Raw genomic sequence first — 19,083 nt, 5'->3', positions numbered from 1 at the left:
AAATCCATGTACGTTTTAAGTGGGAAAGAGAACTGTTTCAGATGCCTTATGAAATGAACTGTTTAGAAAAAACGAGATAATTTGGTTTGATTTCCACCAAAGTTGAGGAAATTCGGTGTTTGCAGTTGCCAAACAATTGAAATCTGTTTTGTTCTTTGGAAGTGTCCTTTGAAATAGTGCATTTGTGTGTATTTGAAATGAAAAATTTGAAGTGTGAATTACTTGAGCATCTTTCCGTTGTAGTCTCCTGGCACGTTGCTTGATGGTATGACGTTTATTTTGAGATTGTCACATTCTCAAGTCTAGATTGTTCTGTTTTGTTGAAATGTGGACCAGTTGTGAAATATCTGAACTAAGCTTAACATTAAGAAAGAAGCTGTAGTGAGGGTGAGAAGCTGAAACAGCTGCTGCTCTAAGTAAGGACACTCAAAAAAAAGCAAATTGGGCTTTTTATGTGGCTTGGGGACATGTATGACCTGTTGCCAGGTGACAACGTATAACCTCATATGTGACATAATTAAATTAAAATAGTAAAAAAGCTTTCCTTATCTCAGAAAGAAAAAGTCATTTCAGATCATTCATAAATTTTGAATGGGGCTCACACTGTTATTGGGAGCTAATTTTCTTTTCCCATTATCTCCTGCCATTCCATGGTACGAGAACACTTTGTTCTCCACAACAGTCTTCACTGAGAGCTTTGGGTTCTCACAGGCATAATTAACTACTGAAGCCGTCGGAACTTCGTAGACACCTTCACCAAGACATGCAGGTGAACGAAGCTCATACCCAAGGACGGGTTTCATTCCAGCTTCACGTTCCTTGTTAATGCCCCTGAGTCTTGTCTGAAAATACATCGACAGTTTTGTTATGTACGAGGATTTAGGTTCAGGAAATCTGCCTCAATAGAATTGTTCATCCCACACTATATTTTAGCACTTAAACACTAAAAAACTATCATCGTGTAGAGTCTTTTGATTTTGAAATGTACATGCTTATCTCCTCTTTAGTTATATTGTCTACTTGATACCTGCCTTTCTTGTGTCGTTATTCAACGTTAGGCTCTGCTTTCTTTCATTGGCTTACAGGTGAAATATGTGACTCTGAGTTCTATTTCCTCTGTGATGAAGACTGCTGTTCTAACTGTTGGTTTCCCTTTTCTGACCAGTTTGCTGTTTCGTGGTTCACAAGAGGTGCCATGAGTTCGTCACCTTCTCCTGTCCTGGGGCTGACAAGGGGCCCGACACTGATGTGAGTACACAGACACTTCATGTGTTGCTTTTACACATAGTCCTGTGTTGTTACACCTGTGAGAATGAATTACAAACAATATCCATAGGCTCTTTCTGATAAATAATTGCAGTCTGAGGGGTTTTATGGACTGTAAAATCTGGTTTTGATAAGAAAAGCAACAATAAATGTGTCCCCAAGAACAATATTCCTCCGATGTGACAACCCAGAGGTGTTTACTCGTGTATGAAGTCATCATTTTAGTTTTGTTTGCTTTATGTTGGGTGTATTTAATATTAACGATTCTCAGGAAAGGCTGAGGTTTTCTCTGAGCTTTCTTTGTGTCCATCTTATCTCCAGGTAAGCGTTCAGAGCTGACTCAGGTCCTCGTCCTCTGTGCACACAAGGATCTGTAGCCCCAATTAAATGCCAGATTAATCTTGAGCCAGCTGGTTTATAAGCTTTTGAAACAATTATATTTATGCTTGAGCACTGGGCAGGATACGCCCCTTCTATCTTGCTCTGTCAATACTACTTTGGTCAACAACCAGTTTTTACTTGAACACATCTGCCTGCGTGGCGAGACGTGTACAAGAATTTAGCGTCACCCTGCCCAAATAATAAACTAATGTTGTTTGTTCCCATGAAAATAACATTTCTTTGGGTTTTGCAAATTCTACTTTACAGTGAAGTAATTTAACATCTGCTTATGGGAACAATGCATTCCGAGCGTTCTTTGTCTGAATGGCTCTGCTTTGTTTCTTATAACATATTCATGCTCTAGATTGGGGGCTATTGTCTCCTCGGATGAAATGCACCAGAAGACTTCTTGCAAGGTTTTAATGTGCTTCTCATGGATTGTTTTAATATGCTAGCCATGAGATCAGTGAACAACACATGGGCAGAAGCCAAAAGGGGGTTCAGAAAATTCGAGGTGTTAAAAAGTTTTCTCATTTTTAAATTTAAATGCAGAGAAACACCAAAGAACTGCGAAGAATTTTGAAAAGTTCTTTTTTTTTTTTTTTTTTTAACATTTCACATAATCTGAATTTAGCTACGTAAGAAAAATGCTTAATTTTATTGAGAATCTCGTCATGATTCTAGAATGTGGTATGTGGCAGGTTGTTACGAGTCTTTAATATTGCTGACTGTAATTTGTGATCTGGGTTTTTTGGCCTTGGTGATGAAATAAATCAGCCTCACGCCTTATTTCAGTATTTGGGTTACCAAATGATCATTTTCAGTATTTACACAGAAGCGATATCTCAAAAACACTTTGAAAGCAAACAGAAATAAATATGTTTTATTAAATTGAGCTATATTAGTGGGTCCTATTACACAAAGAGGACTGTAGAATGTTATACGTTCATTTACTCAAGTGTTTGACTACAATGTCTACCCTTTCACAGTTCAGTAACTTACTCCTATCTGAGTTAGTACAAGCTTTGCTCTGAAATGTAGTGCGCTATAAAGCTTATCATAATATTTAGCAGGTTTTTAAATATGAAGGAGTAATTTTCCAAATTATTTCGCGCATGTGCACAATGAATTTGCAAATTGTCCGGCACCTTTGCATGATGGAGCCTTTCCATCCATTGTAAGAAGAGTAATATCGTCATTAATAAAGTGAAAATTTCCGGAGCAATAATTTAAAATCATAATAATTATGTCAATAGACAAAACATTTCCGCTTCTGGAACAAAACCAAACCGCCTGTAACAGCCAAGGGGGCGTTTTGTGCAGGTGGGCGTTCAGGGGCGTCCCCGCCGTGGCCGTTGGGGACATGGTGACAAGGATGTATTTATAGCCGTGTCCTGAGCTGCTCTGGCACCGGGACAGAGACGTTCCCAGCACTGGGGTTGCGGGGCAGGAGAATTCAAAAGAAACTGTCACATAGTTATTTTCAGCACATTTTTTGGCGCAGGAATCCCCAACGGGAAGGGGGAGCTGCACCGGCACTTCCCGTAAGTTCTCTACATACATTTAACAGTTGCAACAAAACTAATTTAGTTTAATTTCTAGGTATTTAAATACAGTCATTCAGAAAACAAAAGCGGTTTTCGATTATGCTCTCCACACACATTTTCTCGTTTCCTATACATGCATATAGCTGAGTATTTAATAAACAGACTACCCAGCGGTAGAAAAGTCCTCTGGTCTGTGTCGTGCTAAAAATAGTGGTGTACAAATATTGTCTCCTTGTGTAACACTTTTATTTGCTACGGTTTTCTACTGCTGTAAAAGACAGAACACATTATTGCCTTAAAATTAAATGCCCTGATAAAGGTGAGTGTCAAAGAACAGCTTAAGACCGTCTTGGTTTTGCTTCACTCAGACTAGCTGAAAAGGTGGAAAAGTCTGAGTTAGTGCCAGAAGGAAAATAATCCTGGTGAATAAAGCGGTTGTCCTTGCCCAGGACTGAAGTGACGGGGTCTGGGGAGCAATATCCTGTTTCAGACGACAGAAAAACTCACACAATCAAAAGATGTTGCGTTTCCCTAATACTTGGCAGGGTGCGAGCTCTGATGTTTGAGCTCAGGAAGTTATTTTGCTGCTCTCTAATGGCTCTCTGTCGCTTGAATAGAAATTGAATAGAAATTATTCATCTTCTCTCCATGGCCAGCTCTTTTATGGTGGTGCTACCGAGTGCAATTTAACAGCTCCTGCGTTTCAGGGCCGCTGTGATGATACTTTAAAGTTCCATGAAGCATCGTCTCCAATGCACATACTTGATTTTGGAAGATTGCTTGGTGTTCCAAAAAACTATTTTAAATCATTGATGAAATGCTTTAAAACTTGAGTGAATGACTGTAAAAATGTTAGAGCAACTCCAAAAATTGACTGCTTCTGTAACTGGCATTAAGATGTGTTTAATATTAAAGAATAACTGGTCAAGTTTCCTTCAAAAAGGATAATTTAAAATTGAGAGTTAAATCTTTGCTCCCTTTGCTATAGGGACATATTGACCAGAATGTATTGTCAAACTGAATGTGATTTATTAAAATGTTCCCAATTCAGTGCCACATAGAATTAAACAGTAATCACCAGCAATTTAGAAGCGTTTGGCTGTATTAATTTTTTTCAGTATGAATTTATGAAAGTTCATATAGAGTGCACAACAATTCAGACCGTGGATCAGCACTGTTTTCCTTTCAGATTGTAATCCAGAATCTAAAAGAGGTTTATGGGCAAAATAAATAGAAATTAAAAATAAATCTAAATGAGAGCAAATAACTGGACAGTCAAGGGAGATTAACCCTGATTTTTTGCTTCCCAGAATTGCAGTGGGTTCTTAATATTTAAGCTCCTAGAAGAGAATGAATTGATAAGATACAGATGTGGGTTTATGGCAAATGAAACAGCAAAGCCATCTCATCCCATTTGGCAGAGTAACCGACCTCATGGATGTCGGAGGGGATCGATACGGGAAAGATTTTAAAGTCGATAAGCCTCTTGATATTGAAGTTATTTGGGAGCTTATTATCTTAAGCAAACGCAAACAACTGTGGGGTTCTGTGGGATGTTGTTTCTCGTGATTCCGCTGACTCCTGGATCTCTGCAGAGCGCCCAGAGTTATTTATGGAGAAATCAAGGTTTCCTGCTTATGGTTTTGACCTCAAAGCCTTAAAGATTAACTGCATGGAAAACTTACATAATTTTTTCTAAGCGTTTTGAAATGGTACTTAAATGGTGCTGTGCACAGCTATAATGGCTCATTATGAAATATTGGTATTTGAGGATATTGACAAATTCCAATTTGAACAGAATCAGTCTTAAAGTAAGACTCCTTTTTGATGGAAGAGAGAAAAATTAAAGGAGATCTCCCCAAAAGGGCTCTGTATGTGCTGAGTGTGTGTTCTGCTTATATTCAGCAGCATCTGAAGGAAGTTCGTGTATCTGGTAGGGAGCTCGTGCCTCCGTTTCCTCCTCTTAAACAGCACGGGGTCCGATGTCCCGTGACGTTCCTCTCCCCTTACCCGTTCCTTCAGAATCCAAGCGCTGTTTTCCCACCCATCTCAGGGAATGAATTGCAGCCATATGTCACCCTCTGCACCTTCTGTCCATCCCTGCGGGCAGAAATCTGCTCCTCACCTCGGGCGGGTTTTCTCGCTGCCCGTGCTCAGGTTTTATTTACTGCCCAGCCAGGTCCGTGCTCCTTCAGGGCAGGTTTTCATTGCCCGTAGCTGCCCGTTCGTGGCCCTGCTCACCTAAATCCCGTCACTAGAGGGGTTGGAAGTGGCTTCACGAGTTACTTGAAAGCTGTTTGCGTACTGGAACGCTTTTGCATTTATCATCTACTGAGAAAACAGTTGGACCTTCTATTCCTAAATTAAAGCACAGGCTGCTTTTATTGCAACTGAAATGGCTTTTAAGCCAGAGCAGATGATTCTCAAGAGCAATAGAATTAAATTCCAAAGGAACAGGTTCATGAACTTTAATAACTCCTCGTAATCCCCAGCCCTGCGGCGCAGTCCCAGAACCGACTCGCTTGGGTTGTCCAGCTGCAGGAGGCACATGGAAAAAATGTCACTGCGGTGTTGAAAAGAGCCGTGTGAATCTTCTCCTTCTGTGCACCCGCTTTTTAGGAAGAGCATGGACTGACACAAGGGCCATGACTCCAAAGGCACCTTGGCTTAGGTCTTACTGCAGCTCTTAGTCCTTCAGTTGACAGACCTTGTACTTGAGACACTGGATGTGGAGTTTAATGAGGTTGTGTTATGGTCTCTGAGCTCTGACAGTTCAACACTTTCAAAAGCTTTTTATTTATAAAGAGTATATTTTTTAATTTACCCATACCAGAGTGATTCAAATGCTGAATAACTGTATGATAAGAAATGAGCTTATATTTTTTATTTTCTAGGTTTTTGCTGTGCAGTGCACCGTATAACACAGATGATCCTTTTTAAAATTTAATAATTAAACAGAGACAGGACTGCTGAAGAGAGTTGGGAAATTTATATAAATGAATCTAAAAATGTCAGTGATTTTCCTAAGTTAATATTGGGAGCTCTTCCCTTGGGGTGCTGGGGAAAGTTTGCTAATGGCTGCTGAGTTCAACTGGTACAGCTGCTGTTTCTTCCTATAAATCACACAACTCCAGTAAAGCGCCTGTGGGGTTGGGGAAAAAAGAACCACTTGTGCTTGGTAGGAGAGAGCAAGTGCCTTTATTGGGGTGTTTGGCCCAGAAATAGGGAGGTGGAAAAGCAGAGAGGGGAGACAGAGACATCCCGACTGGTGAGAACCCCATTTGAGCCCCATTTATCTAATGGGTCGCAGTAAAGCAGTTGGGTAGCTTTGCATAAACGAGAACAGTTTAGTTGGATTCTTGGACATGCTTTTCTTATTTTGTTTGGTTTCTCTTAATTTTCACTGTCTGTTATTGGATGATACTCTTAAGAGGTCCAAACAGTTCACAGATTTTTCTTCAGCCTTTGGAAAAGATTGGAACATGTAGTAGATGATGTCATTGTCACAAAATACGGTCTCATTTTTATACTTGGTCGGGCTTTTATAACAACCTAATGAAATTTGATACAGAATTTAAAACAACTGCAGATTACTTGCACTGAAAAACAAAATCCTGATGCTTCCATTGAAGTACCATTTTCCCAGTCGTGACTCCTTTCATCATTTGATTTCAGCTGTTTTCTTGCAAATAAATAAACTGTAGCGTGACCCATGTGAGTAATGAAACTTAATCTGTGAAGTACCAGTGGTCATAGGCTGAGCTCATAAACTAAAAGCAAAAGCATGTAATAAATTCTGGTAATGAGAAGTTAATAGATATAAGAGTCAGAGATTGATTTACTCTTTGTTCTTTTTGTTCCCGTGAGGAGGTACCTGCTGAACTAAGGTATGAAAGAAATGTCTCTGTGTTGGGGAAACCATTGTAATCTGTAACAAAACCACCTCCAGGGCTGTTCCTATGGCAACAGGAGCATCAGACCAGCAAAGAATGGACCAGAAGGGAGATAAAAGCTTCTGTAAAAATAGTTACAAAAGGCGTGTGCATAGCTCTGGCTACTTTAGTTCCTTTAAAAGAGGAAAAAAAAGCCCCAAACTTGGAGGTTTTTAAACCTCATTATTATGGTAGCTATTTAGGTTACACTCTATTGGCACTGGAGGACTAGTAGAATAATGGCAAATTATGAAATTCAAGGACATTAATTAAGAAGAGTTTATAAAAAACAATCTAAAATCCAAGCTTACTAGAAGCAATGCAATTTTGAAAGGGATTTTTATGTAACTCTTAAAGCAGTTTCTGAACTTTAGGGTATTAATCTTTTTTTATAAAAGTTATAATGAGATGGGAAATGATCTATCTTTGGTCTGCAAATAGCCTGTTCTCCTATCCAACTAGTTGCTTTATTATCATTACGTTTTCTTTTTGGTGTTCAATTGCAAGTGTATGAATTGGTAATCACATACTGGCCCTCCATGTGGTCCATCCATATCCTCCTTTGTCCTTGTGATGCTAGAGAATGCATAGGACCATGTAAAAAAGAATCAAAATGCTTTTCCCCAGTATTTCAGATGTTTAATTCTGGCCATTGCAGTAGGAAAGGAGCTGTTCCTGTTGCTTGGCCCCAACACTTATGAAAAAGTGTGGAATTAGTGCAATATACTTATGAACTTGGTGTTAATACTCTAATACTTCTTGAAAACGAAATCTCCTTATCTCTATTTTTAGCCAAGCTTACTTCTATTACGGTTCGCTCTTTATTTCACATTTTCAAAGTTTCTAGTTTAAAAATGGGATGCATATTTAACTATTTAACTTGTGTTGTACAAATTAGCAATATTTAGAAAAGAAGAAACCTATTGAAAATATTCCAGATCTGGGTTTTGTGCGTTAGATCTTCCTTACGCGTGGTTCTACAGGTGCTGTGCAATGTGTTGCTGTTCAGAAGTCTGGCCTCGGGGGGCTTTGGAAGCAGACAAAAGAACAGCCCAAGTAAATTAATCTGCATAAATAACACAGCAACACAGTGTTGCCATATTATTGAAAGAATCTACCCAGTCATTTCTTTATAGAACTAAAAATTCCGATACACGTTGTCCAAAAAGTAGGCTAAAAAGCAACCTGACTGCACTGATGAGTTTGGAGGGAGTTGGGAGCAGTTAGGCATAAGAATATCCATAAAGCCTACTTTTTATAGGCTATACATATATACATATAGTGTTGATGAAGAGGATTCTTAGTTTGATTGTCATAGATTTTTTTTCTGGAAGAGTTTTCCAGAATTTTTCTTTTCCTAGAAAATCCTTTTCCCCACTTGGCATCTGAGAGTATCCCAGATCATTTTCTTCCCGAGAAAATTCTTTGCTATTAATTAAAGATAATTTGAGCCCAACAGTCCTGGAACACTCAACAGGAGGAAGACCTGGCTATCTCTTCTTACAAACAGCCTTATAAAATGCTTCCTTAGTCAAAATCCACTTTTATTTTTCAAGGTCTATATTAGTACCTACAGATTGACTTACTTACAAGTAAATGTATTGTTAAATCTGAAGCCTGAAATTTGTCAACAGACATTAACAGTGTTCCTTTTTTAACGTCTTACAAAGCTTTTCACTTCACTTAATTAAAACAAATAAGAATTTTAATAATCAGAGACTTGAATTTATGATTGTTCTCCAAGTTTATTCTGTTTGTCGTGTTGATCTTGTTCTACCAAATGAAAGTCTGTCGTCAAGATTTAAGTCAGTGCTCTGGTTTAATATTGGCAAGCAGAACCAGAGTTGAATGGGCTCTGCATCCCCTGCCGAGGTGCCCACAGCTCCCAGATGGCTCGGGGTGCAAGAGAAAGGAAAACGCTTTGGAGAAGGAGAAGCAAAAGAGATAGAAGGAAAAAAGATAGAAGGACAGTGGCAAAACCAGCAGAAATTAAAGCAGTCCTGGAACTTTTAGGAGAAATGTATAATCCCGCAGTTTTGTTTAACATCTGTCACTTGGATCTTCGTGTGCCAGGAGCATGATTGAGCCATTGATGAGAAGAAAAAGAGCTGCGCAATCAACAGACTTTGTTCGATATTCCCGCGGAAAGGGGATTTGCGGTAAATGATAGGAAAGACTTCACTCACACGCAAAGGGCTTTGTATTCAACATGCTTAGTGTAGAAACGTGCCACACAGAGGTGAAATTAAGAGAAATGGGAATACACATCCTTTTTTAATTTGCTGGAAGCACATTATTAGAATGAGAGGGGTAGAAAATGTTCTATTCTACCATTCCAGGCTAATCCTTTGCTCTTCTGTGAGAAAGTACAGCTGGTTACTGATCTTACAAGCCCAAATCAAAGTCTTTGGCAACAATAAATGCCTTGGGGTCAAATGAGGAGACGACTTCTGCGCCAGAATGCATACCCGGAGTACTCCAGGCACCCTATGGAGGAGATATGGTGTATATCTAAGTCACTTCAGTGCCATAACAGTCCAGAAATGGGTACTATAATGCACGTTTATTTCGAAGTAGCTCTAAAATGAATGAGGAAACAAGTGCCATTTAGATTTTTTTCACATTAGCTGTCACTGCACTGCATTTTATTCTTCTAATCTATCTGCTCCTGTCCAGTCCATCCGCTCAGGTTCATTACCGCTTGTTTTGCCAATGCTGTTGGGACACGCTCCAAGAATTTGGGTTATTAGTCACTGCAGTAAAAGACCAATGCATCCTGATCAATACAGCCTTCCAAAAATTAAACATTTCCTCAAGTTGTGGTTCAAAATGTTCACATAAAGTTTCTCCTTAACAAACGGAAGATTTCTTTTGTCTTCTGAGAATGCCACACATGAAGGTATCTTTAACGTGTGATTTTCTTATTGTTAATTAAGGCCTTTTGACAAAACAATGTGAAATTCCTCAGCCATGCGTACACATCTGACATATACACACAGATACTGTGAATTTTACATGCTCCTTTGTGTTCACCAGCAGAGTCAACAGGAGCTGCAAGGAGGCGAAAATGAGGCTAATTAATCATGAACACCTGAGCTGGGACCGTGTGGTGCTGCTTCAAATAATAAGATAGATGGTGTTTGCACTGTTTTTTTTCCTAATGCAATTACATGCCTATTGCTGCATAAATATTATCACCATATATCATTATTTATGGTAGCTATATGTTTAAAAAGCATTACACTTACACTAATATCTGAATGGAGAAAAACCCTCAGTACTGCAAGTAATATGGCTCAGCGCATCAATTTTAAGAAATCACTTATTTTTCAAGGGAAATCTCTCTATATAAATGAGAGTGTCTCTGAATTGATCGCGCTAACATTACGGCTCTGTAAAATGTACTGAATGCTACACGCTGCTTTGGAAAGACAAATTCAGGAAAAGGTCTCAGAACCAGTGGGTTTCTCGGCATTTCTAAGATTAGTACAAAATTTGCATCTAAGTCAGTGGGAGTCTTTTCGGTGCTTAATGAACCGTGCTTGATTTACAAACTCTTTATTTAAACCGTTTCCTTAACACAAAAATAAAGAGTATGTAAGACTACAATGAAGACTAAATGTGCCTATAGGTACTGTGTATTTTGCCTAAAATATACAGTGTTACACAGCCACGCCATTTTTTCCAATGAGCTTTGCAGTATTGACATACATTTTCTTGTGATTTAAAAGAAGTGGGGGTGTAAATAAGGCCAATGGCAAGAAACTGTTGTTTCAAAAACTTGCTAGAATATAATAATATAAAAAAAAGGAGACTGGGAAAAAGATGTTTTATCTGGGTTTCTTCAATAGCTCTGACCTGGTGCAATATTGTCCTGGCATAACCAGGCTTAAAAGTCTGTTAATGCTCTTCTGACTTAAAAACTAACAACTTGAAAGTGAAGTCTGTCAATAAAGGGAGAAAACTAATAGGTAGTAATCAAAAAACAAAGAAAAAAATTGAGTTAAGTCCTTGCTAATGATATTCCATAATTAGATCTCCTTAATGGATGGGTAGGATAATCCATTTAATTGTAACTATAGTTTGTGGTACAGTACTATGCCTTATTGTGTTATGGATCTATAATGGAAGAAGCAGCATTACTGTTGTAGTAAATACTTTTTTTTCTCAAAATGCTTTATTTTCTTAGTTTAGCAGAGATTTATACGTCACCTGTGAAGGTTTTCTCTATCCTTTCTCCTGATACCGACCTTTTGAAGGGCTATTGCACCAGTCTTTGCAGTTATGCAGCGAGTTTTTCGGCCTTACGCATTTTCAAGTATATGCTGCTATTTAATGATTTATCCTTCACTGGCTTGCCTTATGTTGAGATATTCTTTATCTGCAGCCTAATTAAACTAAATCATATATCGTCTGTGTCTAGTTCAATTAAAATGAATTGGACAGATTGACCTCCTTAATACTCTTCAAAGCGTGTTATTAGTCTGTACAGTTCCTTCAAGATAAATTGTCGTCTCTCGAGGCAATACTTACTGTCTGCTGGAAAAAAGATAGAAAAAAATGCCCATCTGCATAACTAAGATGAAATTAAAATGGATATTTTTCCACTTACAGCAGAAACTTGAAACCCTTCTTAAATTTTCACCATAGATAAGAGATTTCTGGGCTTGAGTAGATCGCAAAAGATAAACTCAATTAAGTGTACGGACTGCTGATACACTGTCAGTCATATGTAAGAATTATTTTCTGCTCTATAATGAAGTGAACAGGGTTTTTTGAGTTACTACTGTTCTTAAAGGCTTTTCGCTTGACTGGTGATATTTTCCTTAAGTTCACTTCGGTGTTTGCTAGCTTTGATTAATTAATCATGCTTTTAACATAATAATTTATCCTTTTATCACTCTCTTGACCCCTAACATTCCTCTCAATTGGATGCTGGATCAGGAATTCATCTTTAATACCAAGCCACCATTTTTCCCTTCTCTGCGTGTGCAGATGGTGTTTCATTTCTTGCTGGAAATCGTCTCTGCACAAGATGCTGCCAAAGCATCTTCACGAACCAGCTGGCAGAAGTTTTGGGGCGATCACACACCTTTACTTTACGTGATCAAATCATTTTAGTGGCCTTCCGAGTTCCTTCGCAGCCTGGGGCCTGGTGAACACGGCAGCGTGCCACGGGTCTCGTCAACAGCAAAGCATTTTTTGAAATGACACTGATTATGTTGTTCATGCAGGAGAGCGAGTTAAAGAAATGGAAGAGCCAAATATACAGCCAGTTTTTATGCTCCAGATTAATCCGTTGGAATAACCGTCCAGCAGATTTAAAGCACTGTCTGTCTTAAGCAAGAGCCTGGTCGAAGCTAAAGCAGCTTGTGAACTGTGTGGCTTTGCTGTGCCGGGTTTTCCTTTGGGATGTTTCTCTGCCCTGACCTTGCACAAACCTCCTGAATATCCTGTGTGATTACACACTGTGACTGTACAACACTATTCCACAGTTTTCTTTAAAACACATTTAATGGTATTTTAAAAGAGATTCGGTTATTGTGCAGAAAATAGCACTATGTATTTCTTTGCAATGCGGAACAACAGAAGACAAGCAGTGATTTTTCCTGTTTGGGTGATTCAGTGAAGGTTGACGGACCGTCTCTTAAACATTTTGAATTGAAGTTTGGGGTTTAGCTACAAAATTCGTCATGCTGCAATAAAGAGGGAAATTCAATTTCATTGTCAGTGCGTAAGATGAAAATTTACTAAAGCTAGATGTTACTGGAAGTAAAATAAGTTTGAATTCATTAAGAACCTAGGAACGATCATCAGGTCTGTAATGGAACAGTAGCAAATGCAGAAACAGGCTTTCAATATTAGCACAGATTTTGTTGAGCTTCTTGCATGTTTTTTACCTGCTCATTTTCCAGCTTTTAGGCTGATTTTGCCAGGAATCCACACGTGGCTTATTAGGACACTTGGTCCATCCTGCAGCTCAGCCTTTGGGACTTAACCCGTGTCACACCAATTAATTCACCTGACAGCTTCTTTCTCCTGACGGTTTCCCTATCGGTTAGAAATTCAGGGTCTGAGTTTGTGCTGAGGAATTCCTGGAGCTTTCCTCTTAACACAGGTATTTTACAAATGGTTAGTTAGACACAATAAATGAGCCCTGCCTGGATGTACAGTGAAAGGGACACAATCCCCATTCTCATGACCTCAGATTTGTTCCAGACCCCCCGTGTTGCCGAGTCTGTCGCTCTCGCTGCCTCCACAAAGCTCTGTAAAAATAAATGGTATTTGCTTCTCATCCTCAGGAAATGTTTTAGAGGAGAAGGATTTGGAGATTGGGAGAATAAGTTTTCTAATCAAGAAGAACCCGCATCCCTTTTGGGTTATTATAGTCTGATATTTCAGGCATTTATTTTAAGGCCATGTGAGAAGATTGTGTCTTTGAAAGATATTGAATATTTAAAACAAGTGTTCTAAGATGTTCTGAATTCTCCGGGGACAGATTAATAACTTCAAGCTAAAATATTTCAAAATAAGAAAGTTATATTCCAGTGAGTTTTTTTGCCTCCTTAAAATAACCCAGCTGTGAAACTGAAAGTATGTGGTACTAAGTGTTCTTTGTTTAGAGTTTAAAAATAATTCAAACCCCCAGAGATCTGGAAGCAGATGTCTGTGCTTCAGGATTCATAGGGCCCCAACAATGGAATAGCTCATTGTCAGCACACTGATTTCGTATTCATGTGGCACCCATTTATCCACGGAAAAAAGTGTCTTTTTCCACTGGTTAAAGGGTAGTTTTAGGTGGTTTCGTGGTGTTTTTTTTAATTTGTTCTATGTGCTTGGGCTAATCACTGACATTGTTGAAGAATAAACAAGTCCTGCAATGCTACATGTTTTAGGAGGTACTAGAACATTTCTGTACTGATAGTGAGTGTTGGGTCTGAAACCTATGGATTGGCAGGCTGAAGATAAAGTACAAATGTTCAGGTTGATGAGAAGGTTGAAGGAGGCAGACACAAGTGGTATATGGATCGGTAGTGAAAGGAGGAATGATAGGCTAAATGATTGGATAAAGGCACTCACGCCATTTTAAATCTATACTTGATTAGCTTCTGCCACCACCCCTAGATGACGAGCACGGGTGGATGTGATACAGCTCAAACACCGGCCAGAAGATGGAGAGCGGTAATATAACCATGTCAAATATAAAGTGAAGAAGCAAGTGCACAGCTGCTGGACTCCGAGTTAACCTCTCTCAGTCACGCAAACTGCTTGAGTTTGACTTTCGGAGCATTTGAGAATTGACTCTTGCAGTGATTTGTTGCGCGAGACTTCAGTTATATAAAATCAGTATAACGCAAAAGTTAATAACGAGAGGAGATCTGACTAACGGTGTCTGGAATTAGTCTGTGAAGTGAGTGGATCAGTGGTCTCGGTTGCACAGACAAGTGTCGTATTACAAATCTGTTGTGATTCTTTCTGTTCTCTTAGTTGTAGGTATTTAATAATTTGCAGGGCTGCTGGATGCATAATGTAAAATCTCTGGACAATAATTCGGTGCCTTCCAAATGAAATGGTTTTGTTGCTGATTTTTTAAAAAAAGGAGAAGCTGTCGTGCCTTTATTTTGCCTCTTTTTTTAAAAATTTGGGGTTCTAGAGCTGCAATTACTTGAAAAATCTTAAACAAACAAGGTTTGCTGTGACCTTTGAAAGTGCCCAGATGACTGGGTAGGAAAAGCGTCCGCTGTGTCTGGCAGTAGCTAATAAGTTAAATGAATTGTGCTGAACTGAGCTGTTGTTTTCTGCAGGACGGTATATTTTGGAGTATCAGCTGGTTGACAGGCTCGAAATGTACTCGAGTTCAAAAGAACTTTTTGATACAAATATTATTACGTCTCTAAATGCTTTAGTACAGCTTTACAAATAGAACATACAACACAAGGATGAGAATGTGCCTGTGTCTCTATGTGGAAAATGTTCTAATTGTTTCAGATGCTGCTATATTATGAATAAAAACGCTGTATAAATGCAGCATAGAGCTGTGTTTATAGTTTGTTTACTTAAACTTTTATTAAGCTTTTCTTTTAACGCCGCATCGCTGTTGGTGAGGAGCCTCATTTGTTGTGCCTGACGTGAAATATGTAGAAAAAAGCACAAATAATAAAGCGAGCCCTTGCTCTGTCATGCTTAAAGTAGCCGTGGGAGTCGAATGGAATGAGACTTGATAAATTAATGATGCTAAGTGCTGAAGGAAAATGGAAAAGTGATGAATGTAAGTAGAGAGGTGCCAATCTTTAATAGTGTGATTGACGAGCCAGGCACACAGGTAATGGCAGAAACTGTGGGCAAGGATTGAAAGACGTGAATGAATTTGAAGTGATTGGGTGAATTTGGGGCTAACAGTAGCACTGGTTAATAGACACATTTGTTTTAGTCACTTTTCAAAACGTGTTTAGGGAAGATAATGTGATTTTGTAAATATATAACACATTATTATTCCTTTTTTTGTCTCATAACCGGGTGATGTATTTTAGTGCAAGTCTAATTTCCTGGGCTGTTTGTGTAACATACTGTGTGTGTCTGATGGTTGAACTGGGGTATGTCCTTCTGGGGGTTATATCCACAGAAGTGGTTTATCTGGAGTTAATCTGAAGGGTGGTGGATGCAGAGACAGCGACTGGGCTGGGCTTGGAAAACATGGCAAATTACAAAAGCACCTGCAAAGGCCGAGTCTGCTCTAGCAAACAAGTCCTTTGTCATTATCCATCGCGACCGACTGTTGTAGGCGTTACACCTGGCCATACATCTCATTGAAGGGCAGTGTAAAGAGTTCTAACTAAAATCCAAGTGGAATTGGCACTTCAGGCGTGATCTTGGCTGAATATGAATGTCCGGGATATGGGGAGAAGGTTGAGATGTTGCTTATATCTGAAAAGGCGTATTTTATTTTTGTACCAGGAATTGGTTTTTATTCGCACAACTCCTCCGTGAATTTGGTGGACGTGCTGTAGATCTGATGATGATTGTAGAAGCCACATGAGGCTTAGTTCTGCATCTTCATACCTCTGTCCCTTCCTCTTCGCAAAATTTACAGATTTACCTCAAGCCTGTTTTACCAAGCGATATTTACTGTTAGTCTTGGCTCAGAGGGACTACAGGATGTTATGCCCCATAATTATAGGTATGTTGTGCAAGACACACAATCCATACACAGGGCATTGAATAATACACTGCTCGATGCAGTGCATCTTCACCTTTTTGGACACGTAAAGGATTTAGTGTAAATCTGATATTCAGCTATTAATTTATTTTTGCCAAAAATCAGATGCCCAGTGAAGAGCAATGCATGAGACATATTTTTTCCTGACTATGAAATTCTCAATGTAAACTGTCACAGAAGCATTTATGTTATTATTAAGTAACTTCATGCTAATTGCATTATAATGCCATCTAATACCTTGGGTTATGCACACTGTAAAAGTGTTATCTGAAACCATTTGTTTTCCTTTTAAATGCTTTCATCTGGAAGGCATCTATTGTCTCCTCGGTTTTGTTTCATTTAATGGTGAGGAGAGATTTCCTGTGCTGAAGTGAGGTTTGGTAAGGACTCTTGGAGACAATGTAATTTCTGGCTGCCAGTTTATAAATATTTGCTTTGCGTTTAAGATTTTCCATGTTTTGCACTTGGAGTAGTCTATTACAGAAGGATTTTTCTCCACAGTTTTTATATTGTTTTATCTTCAACTAATTTCCTCCAGCCACTTCTTCATAGGCTGTGCATGTCTAAATTGGTGCCCAAATGGCCACTGTAGAAGGAAGACAACACTAATTTTCCTGTGGTTCTACTGGCCTGTCACTTGACCGGTGCCAGCAAAACTGCTTTTCAGAAATTGTTCTTTCTCCTTGTTTTGCTCTTCATGTCAGTCTTCCACATGTTTAGTGTTTCAGATTTTTCTTTTATCAGGATTAATATTGTGCAATTCCATTTGTACCTGGGATTAATTTTAATAATTGTTTTTGCTGCAGCCTTACAAAGGCTTAGCTAGCAGCGCTAGGGAAAGCCTGTGTTAATCTCTATACTGGGATTACAGAGGAAGAGCAGATTCTTTTCTTCTTCTTTTTCAACATCTACATTGCATGCAGATGAGGGAAAATGCACTTATTGTGGTTTCATACACGACAAGCAATGTTCATACACGCCTGCTCTGTAGTCCCTGACTAAACATCGCGCTGTAGTGCCTTTTATTTCCTCCACGGTTGTATCAGTCTGTAGGGTCGTATCTAAGCGGTCTTTCTTTATGAATTCTTTATAAATTACAGGAAAGCAAGTGTACTGTTGGCCTCGGCGTTTACATGAGCTCTTGAGCTGTGACATGCGGAGCTGGATAAAGTGATGGCAAATATAAAGTTCTTGCCCTGTGGCTGCAAAGCTTCATTGCAACCCTGATTTTACTCCTGTGCTTTTCCACAGCGGTTGGGCTTTATTCTGCCATCTTTTCTGAAACGATAGGTCAAGTCCTGCGTTGCAGTATTTTGTGTGTTAAGTGGGTTTGGTATTTGTGGTTTGGGGTCTGTGATGGGAGGGACACGCAGGAGTCAGCATTTCAATTAAATACCTTGTAAGCTTGGTAGAGAATAAAGCTCTTCCAAGGGACAGCTGCAAATCTTTTACTATAGAGATACCTGAAGGTAATGGTGTGAATACCCTCCTTGATGATTAAAGCCCTCTTAGAAGTATTTAGTCTTAAAAGTAAGGACAAAGTATTTAGAGGAGAAACCTTTTAAAATGGCACATGCCTGTCATCTCAAACAAAAAGTAGGTGGTTGTGATAGCTCCCCATGTAGTTTGGTTTTCTGGATCTCTTAGATCCCTTCCTCCAGGAAGACGGAGTCCTCTCTTCTCTCAGGAAGATCAACGTGCATTTTTTAGAAACTTTGCTGTTGAAACATCAATGCAATAACATAAAGTATAAAAAGTATGTGTCTGAACTTAAAACTTCTCTCTGGCTTTCCATTCAGCCTCCTGCAGTGCTCGGCTTCCACAAACAAATCTGCACAGAAGTCAGTGGGGTTTGGCGTTCAATTTTGAACCATATGTTGATGTATATGGATATTGCATCTTCCTGTTTGGTAGTGATACATCCAGACACATAACTGCCTGTACTTGGACGGGGACCAACGTGTGCAGATGCTGCCGGGGGAGGTGGGAAGGAGCCAAGGTGTGGTGGAAATAAGCGGGGAAGGGTTTAGTGAGAACATGTAAGGTGTGTGTTTATAAATCGGTGGGTTCTTCAGTAGCGTTCACTGTTTTAGAGGAGAACGGGGAGTTCTGCACTGCGAGGAGGAGTGGGAAATGTAAACCAGTTATTATTCATGGCCTCGCATGGTGAAGACGCTCAGAGGCGAGAGCAGCATCTTCGCAATACATTCATCAGCTACGTTCGTAGTGCTGCTGCTGATTTACTCAGATCTTTTTGGCAAATCGTCTTTATGTGCTCAAATCTATTGCTTAATAGTTGTGAAGACCTTCATTCAACCCACATTAGAACTAACTGAGGGCAGGTCTGGCTTTGCAAATTGAATCTTATGATTGTGTTTCACTTTTGCTGTTGTCAGCAGTCAAGAAGTTTGGCGTCACAGAGATGCTTTCATAACACTTAACATGCTAAATAATATCTCAGTTTATGGCTGTGATGTCTTCTGAAAGAGCATTTGTAGTCATTCCCTTTTTCCCCTGCCTTAATTCTGATTCCTTCTTGAATAAGTGTGGATCACTTTCCTGTATAAACAGTGTTTAAGGCCCGACAGATGTTGAGCTGCTTGACCTGATACCTCTGTACTCAGGGTCATTGCCTTAATGGAGATACCGGGGCATTTTGGGTGAGGTGTTTTCAGCCTTTATCGCATGTTATCTCCTGTTTAAGTGAATGCCAGAAGGACAGTTTGAGCTCCAGATGAGG

General features: G+C 39.3%; 1 protein-coding gene across 2 annotated transcripts in view; it reads left to right on the top strand.

The window, feature by feature from the left end:
* Positions 1-19,083, top strand: part of PRKCA (protein kinase C alpha) — a 116,876-nt gene that overhangs the window by 51,592 nt on the left and 46,201 nt on the right. For both annotated transcript variants that reach the window (XM_065034975.1, XM_065034974.1), the window contains exon 3: positions 1,166-1,248. In XM_065034975.1, the coding sequence (XP_064891047.1) occupies positions 1,166-1,248 (83 nt within the window). The remainder of the gene's footprint in view (positions 1-1,165; positions 1,249-19,083) is intronic.

This window comes from Columba livia, chromosome 18, assembly GCF_036013475.1.
Source record: "Columba livia isolate bColLiv1 breed racing homer chromosome 18, bColLiv1.pat.W.v2, whole genome shotgun sequence".
NCBI lineage: Eukaryota > Metazoa > Chordata > Aves > Columbiformes > Columbidae > Columba > Columba livia.
This window is presented reverse-complemented; position numbering and strand designations above follow the sequence as displayed.